At 39.9% G+C, this 16643-nt stretch overlaps 1 protein-coding gene across 1 annotated transcript in view; it reads right to left on the bottom strand.

The window, feature by feature from the left end:
• TRPM6 (transient receptor potential cation channel subfamily M member 6) overlaps positions 1–3787 on the bottom strand; it is a 155587-nt gene extending 151800 nt beyond the window's left edge. The window contains 1 exon segment of the mRNA XM_079112114.1: positions 3052–3787. Coding sequence (XP_078968240.1) covers positions 3052–3084 — 33 coding nt within the window. The 5' untranslated portion in view covers positions 3085–3787.
• Positions 3788–16643: the final 12856 nt, after the last annotated feature.

Genomic DNA, 16643 nt, shown 5'->3' with positions numbered 1-16643 from the left:
CCTTTTGATGAGCCACATCACCAGCCCTTTATTATTTTTTTATTTTCAGACAGGTTTTTGCTAGGTTACTTACAGTCTTGCTAAGTTGCTAAGGCTGGCTTTGAACCTGTGATCCTTCCGAGCCACTGGGATTATAGGCATGCACCAACAGGCCTCATATCCCAATCATTTTTATTTTTAAGTGTGCAGTTCCATAGTGTTAAGTATATTCACATTGTTGTACAACCAATCTCCAGAAATTTTTCATCTTGAAAAACTTAAACTCCAGGATCCAGAGGCATAGCTCAATGGTAGAGCATATGTTGCAAGGTCCTCGATTGGATCCTTAGCACTGCAAAAATGAGATGGTAGAAAGGGAGAGTGGACAAGATCATAGGACACTAAATGCATGCAGGACTGTGGGTGTGGCTCAGTGGTTGTGCACTTGTATAGCATGAATGAAAATGTCTCAGTGAAACACATCGATTTGTACAATTAATTGCATTCATAATTATAAATTTTAAAATACTTATACTCTGTACCTATTAACAATTTCCCCCTTCCCTTCTTTTAAACCCTGGCAATTGCCATTCTACTTTGTTTCTACAGATTTTACATCTTTTTATGGCTTATAAGTGGCATCATGAAGTATTTGTCTTTTTGAAACTGGCTAATTAAACTTAGTCCTCAAGTTTCATCCATCTTATATGTCAGAGTTTCCTTCCCTTTTTTTTTAAATTGAACTTTACTCAAGATAGAATTAAAATATGCTCTACCACTGAGCTACATCTCAGCCCTTGTTTTGTGTTTATTTTGAAAGTCTCACTAAATTGCTGATGCTGGCCTCAAACCCTCCTTCCTCAACCACCAGAGTCACTGGGATGACAGGCATGCACCACAGTGCCTACCTGTCTCCTTCCTTTTCAAGATTGAATAATATTCTGTTGTAGATATGTATATCTCATATATCACATTTTATTTGTTCATTCAGAAGGTCTATTTCTATATCTCAGAGTTGTAGTTTCATTAGTCTAGTGGAGCAAAAGCTAAGGTTATCATTTTAAACCAGGAGAGAGAGACTGCTTGATGTTTGTATTCTAGGAAACAACCTAACTAAGCTGAAGCTGAGGTCCATTTCATCAAGACACATCTCACAATCCCTTTTATCTCAACAATAACAGTTTTGTTCACTGTATATTTCCATATTTTCCTGAAACAGGACTTGGCACATAGTTTGCACTCTGTAAATATTTGGTGGCTGAATGAATCTAGAACAATGATTGGTCACAGGGAGAAAGTGCTGTATGTATGATCTTGATCACTCCAGCTCTTCTCTGCATACTAATCAAGAAAACACCAATATAGGGCCGGGGATGTGGGACACAGTGGTAGAGCATTTGTCTGGTATGCATGAGGCCCTGGGTTCAATCCCAGTACTACAAAAAACAAACAAACAAACAACAACAACAACAAAACAATATATACTGACATGGAAAAAATCTCCAAGAACTACTCCTAAGCAAATCAAGTTATAGATGCTCCATCCCAAATGGTTACAGACAGGTTCTTACAATCAAGCCCAGATGGGTCTAGCCAAAATATTCTAATACTTTATTAGTCACGGAAAAATCCAAAGCAGATGTCAAAATGACATATCAAAACCTGTATACTGGTGGAAACTAACTGAAGAACCCCATTTCTTCATTTCTTACTTTGGCAGTTAAGGGTGATCCACACCTTCTCCCTAGAACAAATGATCACAATCATGTTCTCAGGGTTTTAGGGCACTGACCTGGGTTCATATCTCATTTCTACTTTTCTGGCACAGCCTCGTTTTTTGACCAGTGAACCAGTACAATTAAGGGAGAGATTATACTCAGACTTTATAGGATTATTTCAGCCTGAAATAGTTACAAATCACAACCTACGGAACATATTAGTTATTATTCTAAGAGCATACGACATATAGTATCCCACTAAATCTTCACGTTACAAATAGTATTCTTCCATTTTCCAGATGAGGAACATGCCACAGAGGTTAGCTAAGTTGCCCAAGGTCACCGTTAGTGGTACATCTGGGATGCTAACTCAGGCTACCTAGCTTCACAGAAAATGCTCTTATCAATCAGGCCTGGCTGAAATGAACTAACGTTTGGCAAGCATCCCGAACACAACGTGCTTAATAATGGTACTTCGTATTTCATACACAATGTGTGGAAGTCCAGAAAAATAGGTAAGTGGTAGCCAGTTTAAGGTTTGGCAGCCTTAAAGGAGACCAACCTTTTCCTAATTCCACAAGCTCACTCTTTCCCCAAGTGTCACCAGAGCTCTCCCAGCTGCCAGGGGCGCCCTCCTTTCCAAGCCCCCAAAACTCCCGGTTGCACGGGGTGCCAGCCTTGGAGCGCGGCCAGCGCGCGGGAGTTGTGGCTGCCGCTCCTGGCTGGCTGCGCCGCCGAGTTAGCCACCAGAGCCAGAAGCCGCGGGACCTGCAGTTACCTTGACGCGCACTCTCATCGCCCCAGGACTCCCGCGCAAGGACGCAGACCGCGACTTGGGCACTTCTGTCGCTTGGAGAGCTGCGATCCCTGGCTCTCCCGGGTCCCCTCCCGCGATCCGTGCGTCTGGCCGCTGAGAGGTGCGCCTTCTCGCCTCCCAGCTCCGGCTCCCGCCACCTCCGGACACCTCCCCACTGGCCGGGAGCGGACCCACAGAAAGAACTCCCTCCGGAGATTAGTCTTCTCGCGTATTCCCCACCGCTCCGAGCCGAACCCCTGCTCCGGGTTCGATTTCCGCTCTGACACCACCTCCGCTCTGGCCTCACTCCAGCCTCTGGAACAGGGGCTGCGGGTCCTGTCCTTCGCTCGGATCCTCTACATTTGCCCACACCTCAGCTGTGATAATCATCTTTGGGTGGAGACTAGAGAACTCGCAAGCCAGTATTTCGTAAATCCTAGCTATTCTAGATCCTAGTTAGATTATTTGTGAGCCTGGTTCCACCCGCAGCCCTGGGCTCCGATCTAGAGACTTGCCTAAGTCCTTTGTGCCCCGCCTGGCAGAAGCATTTGAGAATACCTGTAAACGCTGGGTGACAGTCGACGCATCCATCCTTGATTTGCAGGCCCCGCTACCAAAGCCTTGTCTGAGCTTGCGACTGTGGAGTCAGAAAATCTGGACTCAGGCTCCACCTCCACACGCTGCCTTTTACAGCCTGGTGGATTTGTCCCGATAGCTTTTGGCCTCAGTTACCTCCTGTGTAGAAAGGAAGGTGACTCCAACTTCACTTTGATCCAAGAAAGTATAGTGAGGATCAAATGGGATTGTTCACTGCCATCTCTGACAAATTTTATGGTACTGTATTGTTCTTGTTGCGTCAGTGTGGTGGGGTGAAGACGCCCAAGATTTAAACTAACAGCACTTCTTTTACTACCTGTGAGGTATTGGAAAGGTCAATTCTGTGCCTCAGTTTACTTATCTATGCAGTGAGAATAATAGAAAAAAACCCACCTCCCTCATGGAAGTTGTAATGAACAAAGGAAAGCACTTATTTTGCTTTTGTGTGAAGTACCATACAAATGCTTTTGTTATTTCTGTTATTTTTGGTAGGTTTTTTAGATGGAACAGTGTTCCTCCCCTCAGAGTACTAGGGATGGAACCCAGGACCTTGCCTTTGCAACTGATCTACATCTCGGCCCTTCCAAAAAAAGTTTTATTTTGCTGGGCATGGCGGTCCATGCCTGTAATCCCAGCTGCTTGGGAGACTGAGGTAGGAGGATATTAAATTCCAGGTCAGCCTCAGAAATTCAGCAAGGCCCTATACAACTTAGTAAGACCCTGTGTCAAGTTAAAAAAAAAAAAAAAAAAAAAGAGCTGGGGATGTGGCACAATGGTTAAGCACCCCCCAGGAATCAATCCCAGATGCCACAAAAATAAAAGTTTTATTTTGTGACAGGGTCTTGCTAAATTGCCCAAGCTGGCCTTGAACTTGTGATCCTGATGCCTCAACTTACCAAATGGCTAAAAGGACAGGCCTGCAGTCACTACACACAGTGAGACATGTATGTTTGTTTGTTTTGTTTTGTTGTAATGGGGATTGAAACCAGTGGTGCTTAACCACTGAACTACATCCCCAACCCTGTTTCTGTATCTATTTCTTTAAGGACAGGGTCTCACTATATTACCAAGGCTGAGCTCAAACTTTCCATCGTTCGGCCTCAGCCACCTGAGTTGCTGGGAGTCCAGCTGCCCAGGAAGGCAGTCATGACTAAGGCTGTGGTCAATGATTTTGAATGAATCCCAGTATGTTGGGAGAGGTGACACCAAAGTACATGGGCAAAGTGAGGCTGGCATTATGACAAGTGTTGTAATTAACAGGACTAGGCTGTCATACACGTGTCTTAAAATTAGGAACACCTGCCTATTAAGTCCAGTCTGAATTTTTGTTCAGTGAGTCCATATGCAGACAGAGTTATTAACTGTGCTCCTCCATTTTTTTCTCCCCTATGTTGTTCCCCCATTTCTCAACAGGATTTTAATGAGCATTTCTTTGTTTATTAGAAAACTGGAATTTGACCAGGCACAGTAGCACACACCTGTAATCCCAGTGGCTGGGGAGGCTAAGGCAAGAAGATTGCAAGTTCAAAGCCAGCCTCAGCAACTTAACGAGGCCCTAAGCAACATAGTGAGAACCTGTCTCCAAAAAAGGCTAGGATGTGACTCAGTGGTTAAGAACCCAAGTACCAAAAAAAAAAAAAAGAAAAAAAAAGAAAGAAAATGAAAATTGGAATATGTGTTGGTATTTTATTGTTGTTTTTCTATTGAAACTGATTCTCTTTTTCTCTCCCTAACTCATCATCTCCTTCAAAGAATAATCTGTAAACATTTAACATGTGCACAGGCTCTTCTAAGGTAAGCAAGGATCCCTTGATTTGTATCCTTCATTCATCTCCTCTGCTAGTTTTCTAACAGCCCTAGAGACTGGAAGCTCTCAGAAATTTGCAGACCCACCAAGAAGACTACACATTTGGAACCCAAGATGCTAAAAAAATCTTGATGTTCTGTGACTATCATCTTCTAGTTTCATCTCTTGAGGAATTTTACATAGTAAGATGGTTTTATATATATATACATATATGTATATATACACACACACTTATATATATGGTCATACACACACACACAAAAAAAATATATGTTAGTATTTCCCCATTTAATAATTTACTTATTACTTCCTTAATAATAGGCTTTAAGTTAATTTATTATGCTATATAATTTTGAAATACATATCCTACTATGCAAATTTGTATCATAGGTTATTATTTGGGTGGGTAGACAGATGCGATCTTCCTCTGTCACAAAGTCCTTTATGATGGCCTTTTGTTCTTGTCAGCAAAATAGTATCCATTTTCCTAGCATTTAAGATGGTTAAATAAAGTTGAAGGTTGTATTACAGTAATTCCAAACATATTATCTACACGTCATGACCTTATCCCAAAAAGTTCCAATTATTATACCTTCAGGGATATTACAGAAATACTTGGGTAGCTTCACCATCAAGTAAATCACATACAATTTCATTTGAGGAGGATGTAATCTAAAGATTCATCAACACTGAAAATGTACACATTTTTTGCTGTGCTGATGTTGCTGTACTGAAAGTTGGTTTGCTCAAGGTTTATAAATACTTCCTGAAGTGAAGTTTTAAAGAATTAAATAAAAGCAAAATAAAACTCACTAGTAAATGGAAGTCAAAATTTTTGAATAGGAACTTTGATATAGACAAAATGTCTTTGGAATTCCAGTTCTGCCATTTATTCAATTTGTGACTTTAACCAAATATTTGACTTTTCTGAAACTCAGTTATCTTATAAAATAATAGCTAATAATGTGCTAAAAATAAGGCATTGGCCAGCTTTGTGGCACATACTTATAATCACAGCTACTCAGGAGGTTGAGATCCAATCACAAGTTTGAGGTCAGCCTTAGAGACTTAGCAAGACCCTGTCTCAAAAGAAAATTTAAAAGGCTGGGGTGTATCTCATGGTAGAGCACCCCTGGGTTCAACCCCCAGTACCACAAACATCAGGGGGGAACAACAAGGCCTTTAGAAAAGTGTGTAGCACACGGTGGGTTCCTCATAAGGATTAACTTATCCATGATACACGTTGATAATGTAAAGAGTATTCCAGGAGGAGTATTGAAAATACTTAAGTTGAAAATATATACACTTTAGGGGCCTGGGAGTGTTGCTAGTGGTAGAGCATGAGTGTAGTATGCCCAAGGCCCTGGGTTCAATATAGAATGAAAAAGAATTAAAATGTATGAAATTTATTTTATTTGTTCGTTTGTTTGCCTTTACAGTATTGGGGATTGAACTCAGGTATGCTCTACTCCTGAGCTACATTCCTAGCCCTTTTAATTTTTTGAGATAGGGTCTCAATAAATTATTGAAGGTAGCCTCGAACTTTCGATCCTCCTGCCTCAGCCTCCTAAGTAACTAGAATTATAGGCAAGTGCACTGAACTTGACTGAAACTTAAAATATTTTAAGATTCCCATTTTAGTCCAACAGACTATATATATGATTTTAGCACTTCTTGTGACATTATATATACATTTCAAATCTTTTCTTAAAAAATTAAAAACAGAAATAAGACAATGCTAGATAAGTGAGCAGGTGTGAAAGCTTCTGGTTAACTCATTTATTTCCTACCTCTCAGTTTTCATACCAGAAATGGAAAAGCCTAATTCCTTAAGCTACCAGAGTACTTTCCTATGAGCAACTGTGGCTGACCTTCCAGGAGAATGTACTGGGAAGATAAACTGTCTCACAACAAATAACCACAAAATTTAGTGACTTAAAATAACATGTTTTTCTTTTTTTCAATTTCCCATAATTCTGAGGGATCGCTGGGCAGTTCTGGGGGGTTGCTGATCTTCCCCAGTGGACTTCTTTCCAGGACCTTGTTCTCAGGACCATGTCTGAGTTGAGGCTCAACTCAGACACTTAACCATGGCAATTCTGCCATATATTTTGTTGGCCACAAATTGAACTCAGACTTACAGAAGTGGAGTAGAGACTCTGCTTTTGCATGGGATGGCTATTGTAAAGTCCTATTGCAAAGTGAGGTTTTCCTGGGATAGGAGTTTTTGATCCTTACACAACCTAGAGTGTCAACTCCTTTAAAGAAGCTAAAGACAGTGGCATCCATCAGCTTGCCTAGCACTTTGTAAGAGACTCACCCAATTTTAGTATTCCTGAAGCAATATCTTAAGATGATTTTAGATCAGGAATCAAACACTTAGGATGTTTGCAGGATGGACTAGAAGACTGGAACATTTAAAAAGGGTAAAAAGAGAGGACATAAAAAAAAAAGAAAACTGGAGAGAAGAATGGAAAGAGGAAGAAAAGTGTTGAGGGTAGCAAGAGAGAAGAAAATAAAACCCTGTTTCTATTAATGAGTGCTACCAATGGTGCACCAGGTACCGTTTCGGTTTTGATTGTTCATCCTCCTGCAAACTTGAGCTTCTTGCAGATTGGACAATGTGTTATTCACCTTTGTTTTTCTGGTGCTCAGCAAAATGACTGAAAAAATATTCAGAAAATATTTGTATACCTGAATCAGTCCATTCTGGACTGTTAATTAATCTTCTAAAATTTAAATTTCATAGCTAGCTGTGGGCATAGGTATATTTGTGATCAGAAGTCCTTAACAACTTTTCCTTTTCTTTTTTTTTTTTAATACTAGGCATTGAACCCAGCGATGCTCTACCAACTGAGTCATTCTTCTTTTTAATTTTGAGACAGGGTCTCAATAAGTTGCTGAGGCTGGCATGGAATTTGGGATTCTCCTGCCTCAGCCTTCTGAGCCTCTGGGATTATAGGTGTGCACCACTGAATTTGGACATAGACAATCCTTTCAACCTATTGAGAGGTCTGTGAAACACACAGACTCCAGGGTCCCACCCTAGAAATCCTGATTCAAGAGATCTGGATGGGAATGAGTTGTTGGGGCCTGGGAATCTGCAGTTGAACCTGGACACAGAGGCTGCATCTTATGCCTCACTTTCTAGTTAACCTCACCTGACCCTTGTTTTCCACAATAATCAGGTGAAGTCTGTTTTCTTTCATTACCAAGAGCTTGATAATCAGCAAAAGTGCCTCAGGGCAGCTACACCCTCTAGCCTGTTTATTGTGTAATAACTGCACACTGGCAAACTAGTCAGTGGCAAGAATAGCCCAAGGAAATAATGATCTTTGTTCTTGAGATTCACAGAACTGAAAAGCATCTCATGACTCTGTGATTAGGATCAGATGTGCATCATCTGGCCCACTCACCCTGAAAAGGCACCCACCAGTCTGGGAACACCCATCAATCACCTAAATTAACCACTCCTAAACCAGATTCCCAGCAAGGTGAACTTTGTGACAGAGTCCTCCATCTTCTTGTTGAGCCAGCTTTTTGAATGAAGTCTTCCTAGCTTTGACACCTGTCTCTCCTCTAGTTATCTGGCCTGTGGTACAGGGAGCAGGAGGACTTGTGTCTCCTAGCACTTATTTTTCTCCCCTTTGGTACCAGGAATTGAACCCAATGGTCCTTAACCACTGAGGTACATCCCCAGCCCTATTTTCATATTTTATCTAGAGACAGGGTCTTGCTGAGTTGTTTAGGTCCTCACCAAGTTGCTGAGGCTGGCTTGGAATTTGCAATTCTCCTGCCTTAGCCTCCTGAACCACCAGGATTACAGGCATGCGCCACTGCACCTGGCCCCAAAGCTCTGTTCAACAAATGTCTTAGGTGTTTTACATACAGCTTGGGAACTAAAGGCAGCTTGTTACCCAGCATATCAGATGTCTTAAGCATTTGGAATTACTTTCATATTTGGGGCTGTAAGTGCCTCAAAGCTTCATCTGAAAAGAGTATACATGACTATCCTACTAGGCATGGTGGCCCACGCCTGAAATTACAGCTACTCTGGAGGCTGAGTCAGAAGGATCTCAAGTTCAAGGTCAACTCGAGCAACCAGTCAAGACCCTATCTCCAAATAAAATATATGTACCCCTTAGGAAATGCTAACAATGACAATTATGCAACATTTTTCACTAACAAGGATGCTTGAAAATGAATATTGTCTGAATACAACTACGTCAACCATTGGTATAAAAAATGAAGAAGAAATGTTTCCTTCTTTTCATTTCTTCCAAGTATTCTGTAATGTGATCCTAGTTTTTAATTTTAAAAATTAATTAAAAGTGAAGCCAGGTGCAGTGGCACACACCTGTAATCCCAGTGACTCAGGAGGCTGAGGCTTCAACTTTGAGGCCAGCATTAACAACTTAAGGAAGTCCTAAGCAAATCAGTAAGAACCTGTCTCAAAATAAAAAGAAATAAAAAGGGCTGGGGATGTGGTTCAGTGATTAAGCACCTCTGGGTTCAATCCCCAGTACTAAAAATAAATAAATTAATTAAAATTAAAATTAATTAAAAGTGAAAATCACACATATCTTAGAATGAGTCACAGAAATGGCTGAAATTCCCATACTATACATTTTCTCAATATTCTGCCTGATGTATAAAACATACAATTCACTAATTTTCCAGATCCTTTGAGGCAAAGGTTTAGTACCAATGTGATTATGTTTTATGACTCATGTACAACATTGAAGCACTTGCTGCTTCTTAGCTAGGAGGTTAGGATTATTTGTTTTGGCAATAGTCATTTAACTGAACACACAATAATAATGCCAATTATTTCTTTGCCAAGGAATTGTGTTTGTGTTACTATTACAGATCAAGATAAATAGAGAAAGGAGTACAACATGCTGTAGCTTGGATGGGAGACCGGGGTAACTGGGGATGGAACCCGATGGCATTGTACCTCTGAGTTCCAAACTAAATTCCTAGCCCTTTTTATTTCGCAGCATGATCTCACGTCGTCACCCACACTGGCCTCAAACTTGCAATCCTCTGCCTCCGGAGTAGCAGGATTATAGGCCTGTGCTGCTGCAACCATCAATAAATTCGATCTTGTGGATAGAGTCAAAACTCCCTGTTTATCTAAAAGACTCTCAGTTTATGCCTCTTACAGAAGCATAACTATTAATAGCACTTTTTTTTTTTTTTTTTGTACCAGGGATTGAACCCAGGGGTGTTTAACCACTAAGCCACCACTAAGCCACATCCCCAGTCCTTTTTATTTTTCATTTAGAGACCTGGTCTCCCTGAGTTGCTTTGGGCCTCCTCCATTGTGAAGCTGGCTTTGAATTTGCAATTTTCCTCCCTCAGCCTTCTGAGCTGCTGGGATTACAGGTGTGTGCCACCACGCCCAGCTTAATAGCATCTTTTAATCTCAAAATGCCCATGTTTATAGGGTCACTCTACCTTACAAGTCACATACAACCCTCCTAAAAGCTAATTCCATTCAGCTAAGAAGTTCTTCCCAATTGCTTTAGTGTCTCTGAATACTACAAACTTCCCTCAGTACAATGACATAAAGGATATTCATTTAAAAGCTTTCATGGTGGGAGGGACTGGACACAATGTAATGATGACATGACTGTAATCCCCGGATTTCAGGAGGCTGAGGCAGGCAAATTGCAGGTTGGAGGCCAGCTTTAGCAACCTAGAGAGACCCTTAGAAACGTAGCAAGACCCTGTCTCAAAACAAAATTAAAAGGGGTGGGGATGCAGCTCAGGGGTAGAGCACCTCTGGGTTCAATCCCTGGTACCAAAAAAAAAAAAAAAAAAAAAAAAAACAAAGGCTTTCATTAAACTTGGGGGTATAGCTCAGTGGTAGAGTGTGTGCCTAAGGTGCACAAAGACCTAGGGTCAATCACCAGCATAAATACATAAATACATAAATGAATAAATAAAAAATAAAATCTAACTTTCATCAATTTTTGTCATGTTTTGCCTAGAATATATGTCCCATGAAGACAGAAACTGTTTTGTCCCTCACTTAGCATTTACATGATACAGCATGAAAAAATGTTGATTCAACAACATTTAAATTGAAGTACAAACCTTATCTTTTTCTTTTCTCTCTCTCTCTCTCTGTCTCTCTGTGTCTCTCTCTCTCTCTCTCTCTCTCTCTCTCTCTCTCTCTCTCTCTTTGTGGTGTTTTGTTGTTGTCTGTCTTGTTTTGCTTCCTTTTGGGTATTTTTGGCACAAGGAATTGAACCCAGGGCTTCCTGCACTCTAAGCACATGTGCAACCTCAGAGCTACATCCCAGGCAATATTTACTCTCTATTAAAGTATCATAATTGCTCAAAATTACCCTCCCTCATTTTGTTTTTTTAACGCAGGGGTGCATAACCATTGAGCCACATCCCCAACCCTTTATCTTATTTTTTATTTTGAGACAGAGTCTCACTGAGTTGCTTAGGGCCTCACTAAGTTGCTGTGGCTAGCTTCGAACTTGTGATCCTCCTGCCTCAGCCTCCTGAGCCTCTAGGATTATAGATATGGGCCAGCATAACTGGTTCTTCCCTCATTCTAAAAGTCATCAAGAAATAAGTACAACTTGCTAAGCATTCAGATTTTATGGTACTCAGTAATTTTGCTTTTGAAAAAAAAGTGTGAAGAATAAGCAGGCTGAAGTATTTTAGTTTTTTATGGCTTTAGGATGCTCAGTCCAGCGTGATTATATGTACAGGGAGAAATGAACACATTGCACATGTATTACTATCACATTTCTCTCAAATATTTTAAAAAACTGTAATAGTAGAGTAGAAATCAAAAACAACAAAAAGAGGGATTTTTTGTTTTGTTTTGGGGTTTTCTAAATTTATTTTTGTCAGTACTGGGGATTGGACCCAGTGGTGCTCTATCACTGACTAACATACCCAGTTCTTTTATTTTATTTTTTTTTATTTTGAGACAGTCTTCAGTTGCTGAGGCTGGCCTCTAACTCGTGATCCTTCTGCCTCAATCTCCCAAGGAGTCAAAGGAGATTATTATTGCAAATAATGTGACTCATTCTTAAGATAAGCAGAGGTTAGAAGACACACACTCTTATATGAGCTGTACACAATATTGTAATGAGGTGGTGTAAGGATTTATAAATATCTGTAGCCTTAAAGTCCCAACCAGGACAGCATGGATGAGATCCAGAGAGGTCACCCACTGCTTTTTAATGCTGGGGGTAGAAACAAAAGAATATGTCACCATGATTATAGGACAAACTCAAGACCACGACACCCAGGAAAATACACATTTTTCAAGAAAAAATATCTCAGAGGTAACTGGGTACTTGCCCTTCTTTCTCCTCCTATTGAGGTTGAGCACTTGTTGATGCCAGATTTCGAAGTAGAGGAAATGAATGTTTGACATTATTTCTTAACAGGAGTATAAGGTTTTCAGTATAACTTCTTCCTGTCTGGTGAAGCCAGCCCAAAGTTCAAAGGAGTGTGGTCCAACATGAATTGGGTTCTTTTCTTGACTCTACAAAGACCCTGTCAAAGATAGCTTCACATCCCATTGGGAAAATCCAGAGAAGGGGGGCATCAGGCCCCACTCTGCATAGATATGACTTCTGTGTTAAGTTTGGAGTCGTGTGCAGCACGACTCCAAAACCCTCACACACGCTGCTGAACCTGGAAACCACCACCTCCACCTCAGAGGGGCACATTACTCCATGATGCACCTCCACTCCTTAAACAGCACCAGGAACTGCTTCAAAAAGTTGCATGCCCCTCCTTCTTCCAGAAGCACCCTTATTTTTCTGATTATAAAAGCCATACACTCTACTTATAGAGAATTGGAGGAATTCAGAAGAGTAGACAGGAAAGGGAGAATGAGAGGGAGAAAGAGAGAGAGAGAAATGAATCACTGGCAATTTCACCTCTTAAAACAACCATGGTCATTATGGCAAATCCTTTACAAACCTCTCTTTTTGGTATTTGTTGCGTTCTCATCAGCTCCTCTACACTTCCTTTGTCATCTCTTTTTATAGATAGTGAAGTGGGTAAATACTTAAATTAGGAAAAATTTATTGTATGGAACTAAGAGTGTGGATAAAAGGGTTTTCTTTTCACATTGCTTACTGACTGCAGTTGGCAGTTAGTAGCAGTGGAATGGTATCTATTAAGAACATCATTTATTCTCAGGCATGGTGGCATACGCCTTCAATCCCAGCAGCTCAGGAGGCTGAGGCCTCAGCAACTTAGCAAGGACCCAAGCAACTTAGTGAGACTTTGTCTCAAAATAAAAAATAAAAGGCTGGAGGTGTGACTCAATGGTCACGCACCCTTGGGTTCAATCCCTGCAAAAAATTTTTAAATAAATAAATAAAAATAAAGAATAAAGAATATTATCTATTCAGATAGAAGTCTGACAGTACAGAGTCTCCTAGCCAAAGTCCTTCTCCTAACTTCCAAAAGCCCCACTTTTTCTTTGCCAAACCCACCATTACCACCATGTACAGAAAGTATAAATACTGCTTTGCATAGAAATTACAAGTTCCATCAGTCTGAAGGTCAACCAGGGAAACCATAACCAACGTACCACTCTTTTCATGGGAAAATCTGTTCTAGAGTCCAAACAACTTATTTACAAATTAGTGGGTCTGGGGTTGTGGCTCAGATGGTAAAGCACTTGCCTAGCATGTGTGAGACACTGGATTCAATTCTAAGCACCACATATTTACAAATAAAGTAAAGGTCCATTGACAATAAGAAAAAAAAAATTTTTAATTAGCTCACAGGAAAAAAAAAACAAAACTATTTCTAGGAGGAAGATTTCCCAGGTTGAGATCATTGGAATAAGAGAACAAGAATAAATGTTTGAATAATATTTATGACAAGAGGTAACAAGTTAATCCCGGGTGAACAAAGCAGTGTGGTAAATTTACATAGGATTATGTGGACTAACAGGAGGACAAAAAAAGAGGAAAATTCATCAAAGTAACTCTCTGTGAGGTCTTGTCCATATCCAGTTTTTCCTCATTCTTCTTCTTCATCTATTGAACTCACATACATCAAAACCTGACTCTGAGAGCATGTAAAACTGGTGACTTCTGGAAAAAGTCTGTAGATTGTCCAAATGTCAATTTGCTATTTTTGATATTGCATTATAGCCATGTAAGATGTTACCATCAGTGAAAGCTGGGCGAAGGGTACACAGAACCTCTTTGTACTATTTTTGCTATTCACTTACTGTGAGTCTATAATTATTTCAAAAGAAAAGGAAAGACTCAGCTCCAGAACTTTCTATGGCACAGTCTCACCTGATAACAAGAATCACACTATTTTCCAACTATTTGGGTTTCATGTCCTTTCACATAATTCCTGCTCTGCATCTTACCTATTCTGTAATTATCTCTGCCATGTCACTTAGTGTACATGTACATATATGTTTTGCATACACTGGGACTGAAAACCATAGACATGTATAATACTGATCACAAGCTGTATTATATGTATAAAAATTAAATCTTCCTAGACTATCTGTTCTATGTCTATAATTTTTCTTAAGGTGCTCAATAAATACTACTTAAGGGACAGAAAAAGTGAGAGGAGAGAGAACAGTTAACCAAGTTGGGTTTTTTTCCCTAACATTATATAATTTTGTACCCAGAAAACATTTATTAGCCCTTTATAGCTTAAAGGCTGTAGAAGCCTCTTTAATCCTAGTTATCACCACAAACAGGCTGTTATCAACAAAGAAGCACAAAGGTTAGTCACCAGCGTGTTGTTTTCATGTTTGCCATAAAATATCTCTGAGAGCTCATGGAAAGAAATGCTGAAAGAGCACCTTGCTGGCAACGCAGTCCACCCTTCCTCCGGATAACCTTGTCTCAATCAGAAAGTGAGCAGGTCTAAACTGAAAACTTGGGTGGGAAAAAAAAAAAAAAGAGAGATAAATTTTAAACTTTGTAAGGAATGTGTACCTTCAAAATCAATATGAACAGAGTCTGCTCATTGGGAAATCTACTGATTTTATAGAGTGTATTCTTCGAACAAGTACTGCTCACTGGAACCACTATTTGTAGGTTTGAGAGTATTGGTTGTAATTTAGGATTAATTAACTGGGTAATTTTTATCCGGCTGGCCCTATTGATACAGAAGAAGCTATAAAATAGTTAGTGGAGTAAGCAACAATCAGAAGATGTGCATAGAATTCTAATTCTACCATTTATGCTTTTAAAGTGAGCGGACATTTTAAACATACACATACTCTTCGAATATTTACCACATAGTGTATTACCTTTAGAAATGTTGGGTTTTGTTTTTTTTATTATAAGAACTAAAACAGAGACAGAAAAAACACATGAAATAAATTGCCTTTGTAAAGTATTACCAGGAGAACACTTCCAGGCCAAGAAATAAAACTTTGCCAGTCTTCCAAAAGCTTCACTATATGCCATCTCAACCACAATCCTGTCCCTCCCTCCAAAAGTAATCACTATCTCTATTTTGACAGCAATCTTTGCCTCCCACTATCCTAGCTTTTTCCCTTCGCATTGCTTTATGATTTTACCATGCACATCCCTGACTTCTATATAGTCTTGTCTAATATTTTTTTAAATGGTCTTTTGCATCTCTTGTGTATTCTCTCCATCTTTTTCTTTTCTTATACTTTTTTTCAGCCTATAGGGATTTCCCCTAGCCTGGATTTTCACTATTGCATACTCGGGGTATGTCAACATGCTCTCTCTCCTTTTCTCCCCCCGGCAAATTAACAACTGAATCCTGAGCCTTGATCAGATTCAGGTAGTCCCTTTGGCAAGATCTAGATGGTGGTATGTTCTTTTTTTATTATTTATTTATTTATTTTTGGTGTGGTACTGAGAATTGAACCCAGAGTGCTACATCACTTAGTTACATGCCCAGTCATTTGCATTTTTTATTTTGAGATAAGGTCTTGCTAAGTTGCCCAAGCTAACCTCAAACCTGCAATCTTCCTGTCTCAGCTTCCTGAGTAGCTGGATTACAGGCCTGCACCACCATATCATACTGACAACTATTTTTTTTTCCACTTTTTTTATTGGTGGCTTATAGTTGTATATAGTGATGGTATCTGTTGTTACATATTCATATATGCACCCATTACACAATGTAACAATATGATTTGGTGAATATTACTCCCCAGCTCTTTCTCCCTCCTTTTCCGCCTCCCACCCTTTGGGCCCTTTCCTCTACTGATTTCCTTTGGTTTTCAGGAAATCTACCCCATCTTTCTTTTCCTTCTTTCTCTCTAACTTCCACATATGAAAGAAAACATATGACCCTTAACCTGCTGAGTTTGACTTTTTTCCTTAACATGATGGTCTTTAGTTCCATGCATTTTCCTGCAAGTGTCATTATTTCATTTTTCTTTATGTCTAAATAAAATTCCACTGTGTATATGTACCACATTTTCTTTATCCATCCATCCATTGATGGACACCTAGGTTGGTCCATAGTTTGGCTATTGTGAATTGTGCTGCTATAAACATGGGTATGCATGTATCAGTGTGGTAAGATGCTTTGAATTGTACAGGATAAATACTGAGGAGTGGTATAGCTTGGTCATATGGTGGTCCCATGCCTAGCTTTTTGAGGAACTTCCACACTGATTTCTATAGAGGTTGTACTATGACAACTAGTTTTTTTTTAGATGGGTTCCGTACTGTGGGGAGCCAGCCTCCAAGATGGCCCCAATGATCAATCCTTATAATACTAAATC

Source organism: Sciurus vulgaris (genome assembly GCF_902686455.1).
Source record: "Sciurus vulgaris genome assembly, chromosome: 15".
Lineage (NCBI taxonomy): Eukaryota > Metazoa > Chordata > Mammalia > Rodentia > Sciuridae > Sciurus > Sciurus vulgaris.
Note: the sequence above shows the minus strand (reverse complement) of the source record. Positions and strands in the feature narration are given on the sequence as shown.